Source organism: Hibiscus syriacus, unplaced genomic scaffold (genome assembly GCF_006381635.1).
Source record: "Hibiscus syriacus cultivar Baekdansim isolate YM2019G1 unplaced genomic scaffold, ASM638163v2 tig00012370_pilon, whole genome shotgun sequence".
Taxonomy (NCBI): domain Eukaryota; kingdom Viridiplantae; phylum Streptophyta; class Magnoliopsida; order Malvales; family Malvaceae; genus Hibiscus; species Hibiscus syriacus.
The window spans coordinates 264519-277388 of NW_024062270.1; the positions used below are offsets into that span (position 1 = coordinate 264519).

The following is a 12870-nucleotide window of genomic DNA, read 5'->3' on the forward strand; positions in this document are numbered from 1 at the left end:
CTCATCCCAAAAATCTGTTTTGCAGCACCCAGATCCTTCATAGCAAACTGCTTCGACAATTTTTGTTTCAAGTTTATAATCTCTTGTATGTCTGAGCCTGCAAAGAGTATGTCATCAACGTACAACAATAAAATAATGAAGCTATTGTCGAACCTCTTGATGTAGTAACAATGATCTGCTTGGCATCTGGTAAAACCATTGCTACCCATGAAACTATCGAACTTCTTGTATCACTGTCTAGGAGCTTGTTTTAAACCATACAAGCTCTTCTTCAACCTGCATACCAGGTTTTTCTTGCCTGCCTCTATGAAGCCTTCTGGCTACCTCATATAGATTTCTTCCTCCAAATCACTATGAAGGAAAGCTGTCTTTACATCTAACTGCTCAAGATGTAAATTCTCTGCAGCTACAATTTTCAACACCAGTCTTATTGTAGACAATTTTACGACTGGAGAGAAAATTTCATTGTAGTCAATACCTTCTTTTTGTTGAAAACCTTTGACAACCAATCTTGCTTTGTAGCGTTTGCTCCCATCATGCTCTTCTTTGATCCTATAAATCCACTTGTTGTAGATTGCTTTCTTGCCTGGTGGTAATTCAGCTAATTCATATGTCTGATTTGACATAAGTGAGTCCATCTCATATTTCATGGAAGACTCCCACTTGACTTAATCCTCCACTTGCATTGTTTCATCATAGCACTCTGGTTCACCATTGTCAGTCAGCAACAAGTAGTGCAAAGAAGGTGAATAACGCTGGGTTGGTTTAGGAATTCTGGAGGAACGTCTCAGTTCTGGTGTGCCTGGTTCTTCTTGAACTGCTTCAGGACTGATTTGAACATCATTTCTATAAATCTCCTCGAACTCAGCAAATTTCTTTGTTTCAGCTTCGGTATTGGAGCTACTTGATTCTATGGTTGCCCTGTCTTTGTACATCACATTTTCATTGAAAATAACATCTCTGCTTCTGATGATCTTCTGATTTTCATAGTCCCAAAATCGGTAACCGAACTCATCACCACCATAACCAACAAAGACACATTTATTGGACTTGACATCAAGTTTACTTCTTTCAGCAGAGTCTATGTGTACATAAGAAATACAACCAAACACTCTTAAGTGTGAAATGTTTATTTCTTTCTTGCTACAAACTTCCTCTGGTATTCTGCCATCCAAAGAAACTGAGGGCCCATGGTTGATCAGGTAAGCTGCAGTGTTGATAGCTTCAGCCCATAGAAATTTGGGCAATCCGGTATGTATCCTCATGCTTCTGGAACGTTCATTCAGAGTTCTGTTCATGCGCTCTGCTACGCCATTCTATTGCGGTGTCATGGGAAATGTTGTCTCCATCTTGATCACATTGTTTGCGCAGAAATCTCTTAATCTTCTATTTTTGTACTCTCCTCCTTTATCAGACCTCAACCGCTTGACTTTCGAACCAGTCTTATTTTCCACCATGGCCTTCCATTTTCTGAATGTATCAAAGACTTCTAATTTCTTCTTCAGAAAATAAACCCACACCTTCCTTGTAGAATCATTCGATGAAGGTGACATAATATAATGAGCCTACAAGAGATGGAACTAGAGATGGTCCCCATACATCAGTATGAACCAACTCTAACCTTTCTGCCTTGGGTGTCTTGCCAATCTTTGCAAAACTGACTTTCTTTTTTTTTTGCCAAAGATGCAATCCTTGCATATTCCGACATCTACATTCTTTAGATCCGCCAGCTTTCCTTTTGACAAAAGTGTCTTCGTCCCTTTCTCGCTCATATGACCAAGCCTTTGGTTCCATAGGTTTGATTTTCCATCAGCATATGATGCATCAATGATATTCTCTAAGTTTGAGGTTACAGAGAGAGTACCAGTCTTCTTACCACGAGCAATGACGAGTGCTCCTTTGGTAATCTTCCATTCACAGCCTGAAAAGGTTGTACTATAACCTTCTCCATCAAGCTGTCCTATAGAAATCAGATTTCTTTTGAGGCCATGAATATGTCTCACTCCTTTCAGCGTCCAGGTGGTCTAGTTTGGCAACTTTAGTCGGATGTCTCTTTTTTCGAAGATCTTTAAGGTTTTATCATCAGCTAGATGAACCTTCCCAAAATAACCACTGACATAGTTCTCCATGATTTCTCGGCATGGGGTGGAGTGGAAAGATGCCCCTGAATCCAAGATCCATGATTCAATCAGACTGTTGACACTTAGAATCATGGCATCACCTGTCTCCTCTGTCACGTTGGCAGATTCCTGTACGCCGATATTTTTCTTCGGTGCTCAACAATCTCTTTTAAAGTGACCCTTCTTGCCGCAGTTATAACAGGTAAAATCTTTCTTTTTCGTTCTTGATTTTCCCCTTCTAGATTTGGATCTACCACGATTTGAATTTCTTTCTGAAGTTCTCCCTCTAGACTCTGTGTACAAGGCTGAGGAGGTTGATGCTTCATCTGATTCTCTCCGTCGAATTTCTTCGCTCAGTACCAGATCCCGAACATCGTCGAATTTTAATTTGTTGTTTCCCGACGAGCTACTGACTGTTGTAACAGTAGCATTCCAACTGTCTGGTAGAGATGATAAGATAATTAAAGCTCAAACTTCATCATCGAATTCAATTTCCACTGAACTCAATTGGGTTGTTATTGTGTTGAGTTCATTTAGGTGTTGAGCCACTGATGCCCCTTCCGTCATCCGCAAATTGAATAATCACCTCATCAAATGAACTTTGTTTGAGGCCGATGGCTTCTCATACATACTGGAGAGAGCCGCTATAAGACTCGCCGTGGTCTTTTCCTTTGCTATGTTGAAAGCAACATCGCGGGATAACGTCAGTCGGATAACTCCGAGGGCTTGTCTGTCGAGAAGAGCCCAGTATTCATTCTTCATTCCCTCTGGTTGCTTTCCTAAGAGGGGTTGATATTGATTTTTCTGGTACAGAAAATCTTCAATTTGCATCTTCCAAAATCCAAAGTATGCACCATCGAACTTTTCAATTTTCACATTCCCTTCGTCTGCAGCTATCGCTCCCACTCGAATCTGGCTTCTTTGGATCGTTTCTGACAATTTGTGCGAACCACCGTGTATTATAACACCTCCGTCGATAAACTCGTATCGCCGACAAATTTTTTAATATTCACAAAATTCACTATTCACATGAATAGTAACCTCACAAAAAATTGACAAAATTCACAACCAAAAGCTTTAATTACCAGTTGTTGGGAAATAAACCGAGTAACGAGTAATTTCCCTATAACCAGATTAGTGAGAATATGAAATAAAAGAGGAAAAATAATACTCGAAATTGATAACGGAGTTCAGTCAATTTTGCCTACGTCTCCGGACTGCTGCAGATCTTTTACTAAAGAGAAAATTTACAGGTGTTTACAAAATACACTTGAGAGAGAACTAGAAGATTTTGGGATGATTTTGAAGCTAAATGAGCTAGGGTATTTATAGTTGAAGCTTAAGGACTAATCTTGTAAATACCCTAAAGTTCAATGACTCAATTTTGTAATTATCCCTATTACAAAATAATAATAAAAAATTAGCAGCCCATGCACCAAAATTATTTAGCCGCCCCACTTGTTGATTTAGAAAACAGCCGCCCATGTGCTTTTAATTTCCACTCTCATGCATTGAATTTTCAACAAAGGTGAAGTCTTGTAGTTGTAGATATGGAGATGACTTCAAGTAAGAAGCGAAACGATCAAAGGAAAGACGAGAGATTTCCTTGGGGACTTGTACCTAATTGCAGCAATATATAGTTGTAGCTAGCGAAGTTTGGTGAGAGTTTTATTGGTTCTTGCAGGTTACAGGCAATCAAGCAAAGGTAGATGAATTATTAACCATGTACAATCACTCGATCCACAAGTTGAGGTATTCAAACTTAAACGATTGGAATGGTGTGTTGGTTTTTTGGCAAAGTCTCACATTGGTTGTGTATAAGGAGGAGGGGAAATTCTTTTGTTATAAATAGAGTCATCCTTCTCCTTAGTTAAGCATCCCACAAATATAAGCCTTCTTCACTATTAAAGGCTATTTGTACTATTTCTCTCTTTGTAATATTTCCTCTACTAGTGAAATATTATTTTAGTAGTGTTCGAGGAGGTAGGCATAATTTTGGCCTAACCTCGTTAAATTTTGGTGTTCTCTTTATGTCTATTTAATAGCTATTGTCGGGTATAGTTGTTGTTAATTATTGTCCTATTAAAATTACTTGTCTTGGTAGTTCTGTCTAAGAAAAGTGAGTTTTAAGAGGGACCATTGTGACCCCTCCTCTTTCCTGGGAATCTACCTTGGTGTGATTTTTAGTACAATCATTTTCACACTAGTCACTTAGATAATAGTTTTCAAAGTGAATTTGTTATTATTGGTGAAAATTAATCCGAATTCCACAACAATTGGTATCAGAGCTCTTGGTTTATTTTAGTATGCTCTGTGGTTGCGGCTTAGGCTGATCTTCCACATCAGAAAAAATTTCTTGGGATAATTGGCATTCTGCATTGACAGCTATTAAATAGAATTTATAGCAGAAATGGCAGACGCAACAAAAACATCCACATCGTCGTCAACAGCTGTGACAAATGTTAGATTTGCAGTGGAGATTTTTGATGGAACCGGTCATTTCGGCATGTGGCAAAGTGAGGTTCTAGATGCCCTATTTCAGCAGGGTCTAGACATTGCTATTGAAGGAGAGAAAACAGATGATGTTGAGGAGAAAGAATGGAAGATGATCAATAGATTGGCATGTGGTAATATTCGATCGTGTCTTTCTAGAGAGCAGAAGTATGCATTTTCTAAGGAAACTTCTGCAAGTAAATTGTGGAAGGCACTGGAGGAGAAATTTTTGAAGAAAAGCGGTCAGAACAAGCTCTACATGAAAAAGAGATTGTTCCGCTTCAACTATGTATCAGGTACCACTATGAATGATCACATTACTAGTTTTAATCAGCTGGTGACTGATCTGATGAATATGGACGTGACTTTTAAAGATGAAGATCTGGCTCTGATGTTGATGGGATCACTTCCTGATGAGTTTGAGTATCTTGAAACTACTCTACTTCATGGGAAAGTTTATATGTCTCTCAATGAAGTAACTGTTGCCTTGTATAGTTATGAATTGAGAAAGAAAGACAAACAAGAAAACACAAGTGTCGAAGAAGAAGCTCTTGTTGTTAGAGGCCGTTCGAAGAGTCAGAATAAAGGAATGAGAGGGAGATCGAAGTCAAAGTCCAGATTGAGCAAAGATGAATGTGCCTTTTGTCGAGAAAAAAAGGCATTGGAAGAAAGAATGCCCCACGCTAAAGAACAAAGGCAAACCTGAAAGGGGAAAGGCTGTCTCAGAATCAAATGTGGTCGAGTATGATGATGCAGATTCAGATTTCACATTCGCTGCTACGCCATCAACTAGCTGTTCCAGTTCATGGCTGTAAGATTCAGCTTGTAGCCACCATATGACCCCCAATAGAGAATGGTTCTTTGATTTTAAAGAACTAAAAGGTGGAATTGTCTACACATCAAATAATTCCCCTCTTGACACACTTGGGATTGGTTCAATTTTCTTGAGGAATCAGGATGGATCAATCAGAACCTTAACAGGTGTCCATTATGTACCAGATTTAATGAGAAATCTCATCTCTATGGGAACCTTAGAGTCAAAAGGTTTAGAAGTGAGGGCAAAAGATGGGATTATGAGGATTATCTCTGGTGCACTGGTGATAATGAAGGGAATCCAGAAAAGAAACAATGTGTATTACTTTCTGGGTAGTACAATTGTTGGGACAGTAGCAGTGGCAGCTTCTACTGATGAACAGGAGTCAGAAGCAACCAGGTTATGGCATATGCGCTTGGGGCATGTTGGTGAAAAATCCTTGAAATTGCTGATAGATCAAGGATTATTGAAGGGTGCTCGGGCTTGCAAATTAGCTTTTTGTGAGCATTGCATCAAAGGGAAGAAGACGATGGTGAAATTTGGAACAGAAATCCATGATACTAAAGGTATTTTGGATTATGTTCATTCAGATGTATGGGGGCCTTCCAAGACAACTTCATTGGGAGGAACACACTATTATATCACATTTGTTGATGATTTTTCCCGGAGAGTTTGGGTGTATACAATGAAGATAAAGGATGAGGTGCTAGGATTTTTCCTTAAATGGAAAAAGATGGTGGAGACTCAAACAGGCAGAAAAATCAAATGTCTCCGTACAGACAATGGTGGAGAGTACAAAAATGATCCATTTCTAAAAGTCTGTGAAGAAGAAGGTATTGTCAGGCACTTCACTGTCAGAAGTACACCACAACAGAATGGGGTGGCAGAGCGTATGAATCGAATATTAGTGGAGAAGGTTCGGTGTATGTTGTCTAATGCTGGGTTAGGCAAAGAATTTTGGGCTGAGGCTTTGGTCTATGCTTATCACCTTGTCAACCGCTTACCATCGACTGCTATTGGTGGTAAAACACCATTAGAGAAATGGTTTGGAGTACCTGCTACAGATTATGATGTCTTACATGTGTTTGGTTCCACTGCATACTACCATGTTAAGGAGTCAAAGCTGGATCCAAGAGCAATGAAGGCGATCTTTATGGGGATCACCTCTGGTGTGAAACACTATCGTCTTTGGTGTCCAGAAACAAAGAAAACAATCTTTAGCAGGGATGTTACCTTTGATGAATCTACCATGTTGAGAAAGGTGACTTCAGAAAAATTGGAACAAACAGATGGAACTCCCAAACAGGTGGAGTTTGAAGGAAGCAGAATTGACCCAGCCAGTAAAGAAACTGATGTTGACTCTCCTATGGTAGAAGAAGAGTCAGATGAAGAAGAGGTTCAGACCCAAGAACCTCCACAGCAACATGAATCAATTGCACTTAGAAAAGGAAAGAGGACCATTAGACAACCTGCTCTTTATGCTGATATGGTCTCTTTTGCATCACCAATTACAATTGATGACGTTCCTGCCACTTTTAATGAAGCAGCCCAAAATTTAGAGCATAAAAAGTGGAGGATCGCCATGAATGAAGAAATGCAATCCCTTCAAAAGAATCAGACGTGGAAACTAGCTAGTCTTCCGAAGGAAAAGAAGAAAATTGGGTGCAAGTGGGTATATGCAAAAAAAAGATGGATTTCCTGACAAGAATAACATCCGCTACAAAGCAATATTGGTGGGTAAAGGCTACGCTCAAACGGAGGGAGTTGATTATAATGAAGTATTTTCTCCGGTTGTAAAACATTCCTCCATCAGAATTTCGTTGGCTTTGGTAGCACAGTTGGATTTGGAACTAGTTCAGATGGATGTAAAAACTGCATTTTTACATGGAGACTTGGATGAGGAAATCTACATGACTCAGCCAGATGGATTCAAAGTTGCTGAAAAAGAAGAGATGGTGTGCAAATTAGAAAAATCACTATACGGATTGAAGCAATCTCCAAGGCAGTGGTACAAGCGATTTGACAAGTTTATGATAGGGCAAAAGTACACAAGAAGCAAATATGATCATTGTGTGTATTTACGCAAGCTACAAGACGGATCCTATATATATCTTCTTCTTTATGTTGATGATATGCTGATAGCTTCCAGGAGTCAGACAGAAATTACGAAACTAAAGACTCAATTGAACAGGGAGTTTGAGATGAAGGATCTTAGTGAAGCAAAGAAGATTCTAGGCATGGAGATATCAAGGGATAAGAAATTGGGGAGGCTTTGTTTGTCTCAGAAAGAATATTTGAGGAAGGTACTAAAACGTTTTGGCATGAATGAGAAGTCAAAACCAGTTAGTACACCTCTTGCTCCTCATTTCAAGCTCGGTGCATCCATGTCACCTAAGGATGATACAGAACGGGAATACATGTCAAAGGTTCCATATGCAAGTGTTGTTGGTAGCTTGATGTATGCAATGGTGTGTACGGGACCCGATATTTCACAGGCAGTTGGGGGTGTGAGCAGGTATATGCATGATCCTGAAAAGGAGCATTGGCAAGCTGTGAAATGGATTCTGCGGTATATTCTGAACACCGTAGATGTTGGTTTGGTCTTTCAGCAGGACAAACAAGATGGTCAGTGTGTAGTTGGGTATTGTGATTCAGACTATGCAGGTGATTTGGACAAGCGTCAATCAACTACTGATTATGTGTTTTTTGCAAAGGCACCAGTCAGTTGGAAGTCCACCTTACAGTCAACAGTGGCTTTGTCTACTACAGAGGCAGAGTATATGGCAGTTACAGAGGCTGTGAAGGAGGCAATTTGGCTTCAAGGGTTGCTTGGTGAATTGGGAATGGAACAAAAGCACATCAAAGTGCATTGTGACAGTCAGAGTGCTATTCATTTAGCAAAGAACCAGGTTTACCATGCAAGGACAAAACATATCGATGTTCGATATCACTTTGTACGAGAGATTCTAGAAGAAGGTGGAGTCATAATCCAGAATATTCGAACCACTGAGAATCCTACTGATATGTTGACAAAAGTGGTAACTACGGTCAAGTTTAAACATTGTTTAGACTTGGTCAATATTGTTACAAATTGAAAGATGAATTTGTAGACACTCTGAAGATTGAATTTTTGAGAGATGTATGTGGAATTTGCCAAGGTGGAGATTTGTTGGTTTTTTGGCAAAGTCCCACATTGGTTGTGTATAAGGATGATGGGAAATTCTTTTGTTATAAATAGAGTCATCCTCCTCCTTAGTTAAGCATCCCACAAATATAAGTCTTCCTCACTATTAAAGGCTATTTGTACTCTTTCTCTCTTTGTAATATTTCCTCTACTAGTGAAATATTATTTTAGTAGTGTTCGAGTAGGTAGGCATAATTTTGGCCTAACCTCGTTAAATTTTGGTGTTCTCTTTATGTCTATTTAATAGCTATTGTCGGGTATAGTTGTTGTTAATTATTGTCCTATTAAAATTACTTGTCTTGGTAGTTCTGTCTAAGGAAAGTGGGTTTTAAGAGGGACCATTGTGACCCCTCTTCTTTCCTGGGAATCTACCTTGGTGTGATTTTTAGTACAATCATTTTCACACTAGTCACCTAGATAATAGTTTTTAAGGTGAATTTGTTATTATTGGTGGAAATTAACCCGAATTCCATAACATGGTGCACAATTCGATCTAGTCAAAATGATCTAAAATGTCAATTTTTCCCTTTTTCTGTAGTTTCCATAAGTAAAACTTGATTTATTCTAATCCCATATCAAATGGTGGTGGAGCTATTACTGACATGTTAATGAAGCTTGAAGCTGCTATTGATGAGAAAGTGGAGTTCTTAAACTTCAATGGCTTAGATGGGACAAATATCTATGGCTCGAGCAAGTAAGCGAGGGTCAGATACTTAAGTGGACGGATGTTTTATTTATCAAATATTATTAATACCTCATTGAATGGTCTCAGAGATAAAAGAGGATATTTATTTTTTTAGAGAACTCGGATTTGAGTAATTGTGTCTGTAGGATAAATGTGTACATTGTCCATAAGGTAAGAAAAAATTTGAACAAATAATATCCTATAATCATTTCAAACTACTAAAAACCCAAATTAAAGAATAATTTCGAGTGTGGAGGACCTAACTGTAAATCCATCAAACTTGAAAGGATTGAATTATAAAATTTGATAAAATATAGGATAAAGTTACTTATCGGGAGTCCAACAAGAACATTGGAACATGACATCCATCCCAACTACCACTGTCTCAATCGATTTACAATTCCTTTTTCTTTTTTAATTATCACATTGCTATAGACCCAATCATGATCTAATCATCAGCTGCTTTTCCTTTTAAAAAACTAATTAAACTCGTGGAAAAGTCGACGGCTTTTTCACCGGGGATTTTTCATCTCTTTATCCCTCTTCTTCAGACATAGTTTGACTTAACCAGCCACGAACAAAGAATTTGCTCTGAATTTCCTTTTTTGGCGTCGGAAATTGTGACCCTTTGAGCTTTACAAGAATTTCATAAATGGGGTGTGCTGGATCGACGCCGGCTAAAGGAGACGGTGAGGGTTTTTTATTTTACTTGTCCTTTTCTTCTTTTTGTTTTTCCTGTTTGGTTTCTGAGAAAATCGTCTGGAAATTTGGAGACTCAAGGAACAATGGGACTAGTTAACCAAATTGTGAACCTTTTGGCTCCTGTAGGGAATGTGAAGAAGATCCGAAGGCCAAAACCATGGAAACATCCTCAGCCGATAACGAAGTCTCAACTCGTGCGGATGCGTGAAGAGTTTTGGGACACCTCACCCCATTACGGTGGCCGGAAAGGTAGTTAGTAGTTACCCTATTATAACATCTTTGCTTGTAGATAATTCTCAATTTCTGTGAATGAGAAGATATGTTGTTGATCTTGTGTTAACCAAACAAAGAAAGATCTTTCCTGTATGAGCTGAAAAACTGAGTTGAAAATCTGATAATGGCAGTTAACCCTCCAGTATGCAGAATCCATTTTTACTGAAAACTGAATAAACTAAACTAATATATTCGTTTAGAGTTAAGCCAAGAACTATAAACATGAAATGAATGAAATCGATACCCTTTTTCTTGCAGTATAGCGTTTTTTACTTGTAATCTGCCTAAATGTAAATGATTTGGTTATTTTTACTTTTATTCTGCCTAAATGTAAATGATTTGGTTATTTTTCACATGAATCTGAGTTGAAAATGCCAACTTTCTGGACTGTAGAAATCTGGGATGCACTTCAGGCTGCAGCTGAAGCAGATTTAGAACTTGCTCAAGCGATCGTGGACAGTGCAGGGGTCATAGTGCAAAATGCTGATTTAACCATCTGCTATGATGAAAGAGGTAAACTGACATTGCTGCATCAGATTTCGATATCACTTTTTTTTTCTCGGTTGAAATCTCTTCTTGACATGCCTTGCACCAACTCATCTTTGCAGGTGCTAAGTACGAACTACCCAAGTATGTTTTGAGTGAGCCGACAAACTTGATCCGAGATAGTTGAAGACCGATTGCAAACGTACGCAAGGTTGAATATAAATCATGTATATTACTCCCTCGTCTTCTTCAAAACCTTTTATGAACTCAGGGTCACTTAGGTGCCCTTTTAACCTGTGTTTTTACTTTTTAATGCTGATTAGGTTACTGTTAAGTTTCTCTGATGAAATGATAAAGGGAATAAACATTCGTTTGAATTGAGTAATACAGTTCCGTTGAACTCAATTTACCATTCATAATAATCCATGGAAATGTACCTGAACATAGATTGATTTCCGTTAAAGCAACTTGCCATTACCACAAAGCTCATATAGAACAGGGAAGCAAAAGGTAAAACGCACTTGATACTGATGATCCAACCTTTTTGAAGAAAGATAGAATATTTCCTTGCTTAGGATCCTTGGCATTTCCATCATTCTTGTTTCCAGCTTTACCTCCTGGATTAGATGGTGCAGTGGTTCCAACTGCAGGGGACTTTTTGGCTGCAGCAGGCCTGCATCAAGGATTCAAATAGTTAGATTGCACCAACAATCGCATATCTAAGAGAACAGGAACAAAGATTGGCCTCAGTGCAGGCAAGTATTCTCATTGACAGCATAGCATGGAAAACAACCAATATGTCGATGTCTAGAACTAGCAAAATTAGACAAGATGCAGTTTGAGCACCGGAAAGACTGCATTGTAGTAACAAGATATACGATTCCTTCACCCCTTTTCTCTATTCTCTTCCCTCCTTAGAGTTGGTATACACAATTTTATGGTTAAAGACAATTAGAACAAGCAGAAAAAAGGCATGGTAAGGGGGTGGAAAGTAGCATCACCTGCTATTAGTATTTGAGACTGTTTGTTTTTAGCATTGGTTGTTCCACTTCCAGCTTTCTTCTGCATGTCACTTTCAACTTTCTTCACCTCCGTCTCCTCGCCTTCCCAAACTACCTCAGTACCTAATATTTACATAAATGGAAAAGGATGATATGAGAAGATATTAATTTCGCAAGTACACTGTTCACTCCAATTTGGCGCACTTAAGGGGGGAAAAGAGGATAAGTATGTGCATTTGAGGGGAAGACAGCAGATAAACAAGCATTAACACCATGAAAATTTTACAGTAATTAAATTTAAGTTTAGCATATCCATGAAAATTATAAATTGCATTAGCAAAATGGCAATTGAAGATAGAATTAAATAATACCCCATTGGTTACAAAGAGAAATATTAGCAGTGGGTAAGCGATTAATATGCCTTCCCCTTAGTTTGAATCCAGTAGTTTCCTTGATCGAACTGAACATAGCTTCAATTGTTAATGCTTGAGATTGAAAAATCCTCTTGTTTCTTTCTTTCCAGATTGTGTGGATCAAAGCATTCGAGGAGAGTTTCATGATTGAAGTGAGGAGGGAAGATCCCTTCCAGTTAGCAGTTGCCCAAGCGTAGAGAGCATCCCATGAATGATGGCTAAACCGAAGACCACTGCAGGAGAAAATTGCAGACCACAGTGCAGTAGCAACCTGACACTTGAAAAATAAATGGTTTCTTGTGTCCATTCCAGCACCACAAAATGTGCAGTGGCAGTCAATGACGATCCCCATTCAGTGGAGCCTCTCTTTTGTGGGGAGTCGGTCAAGGAATGCCATCCAAGATATAAGGCTATGTTTAGGAATTAGAAGAGGGAACCAAAGAATAGATTGCCAGTGAACTTTCGGGTTCTTCACCCTAATGCCATTCCAAATATCACTAATTTTCTTGGAGACAGAAGGCAGAATAGAGGAAGCTTCAGACCTTAGCATCAAAACATGTTTTAAGCTCCAGCTCATGTTTGATTTGACTGCAACAGACCAAAAATCATTAGTTCTAAACATGTAGCTCTTTAGCCATGCTACCCACAAAGATCCTTCACCAGCTAGTATGTTCTTTATTAGGCTCATCATGCAAGCTT

General features: G+C 38.7%; 2 protein-coding genes across 2 annotated transcripts; one reads left to right on the top strand and one right to left on the bottom strand.

The window, feature by feature from the left end:
* Window positions 1-9731: 9731 nt before the first annotated feature.
* Window positions 9732-11142, top strand: LOC120205178 (ubiquitin domain-containing protein 1-like). The gene is made up of 4 exons (XM_039205095.1): window positions 9732-9985; window positions 10125-10247; window positions 10665-10784; window positions 10880-11142. The coding sequence occupies exons 1-4, from the start codon at window positions 9949-9951 to the stop codon at window positions 10942-10944; spliced, it is 345 nt and encodes a 114-aa protein (XP_039061026.1). The 5' UTR covers window positions 9732-9948; the 3' UTR covers window positions 10945-11142.
* Window positions 11143-12118: 976 nt separating this feature from the next.
* Window positions 12119-12523, bottom strand: LOC120205320. The gene has a single exon (XM_039205229.1). The coding sequence runs from the start codon at window positions 12521-12523 to the stop codon at window positions 12119-12121; it is 405 nt and encodes a 134-aa protein (XP_039061160.1).
* Between the last annotated feature and the right edge of the window lie 347 nt (window positions 12524-12870).

Coding starts and splice junctions, on each gene's coding strand:
- LOC120205178 (XM_039205095.1), top strand. CDS start 9,949: ATGGGGTGTGCTGGATCGACGCCGGCTAAAGGAGACG. Junction 10,248..10,664: donor CCATTACGGTGGCCGGAAAG/GTAGTTAGTAGT, acceptor TCTGGACTGTAG/AAATCTGGGATGCACTTCAG. Junction 10,785..10,879: donor CATCTGCTATGATGAAAGAG/GTAAACTGACAT, acceptor TCATCTTTGCAG/GTGCTAAGTACGAACTACCC.
- LOC120205320 (XM_039205229.1), bottom strand. CDS start 12,523: ATGGGGATCGTCATTGACTGCCACTGCACATTTTGTGGTGCTGGAATG.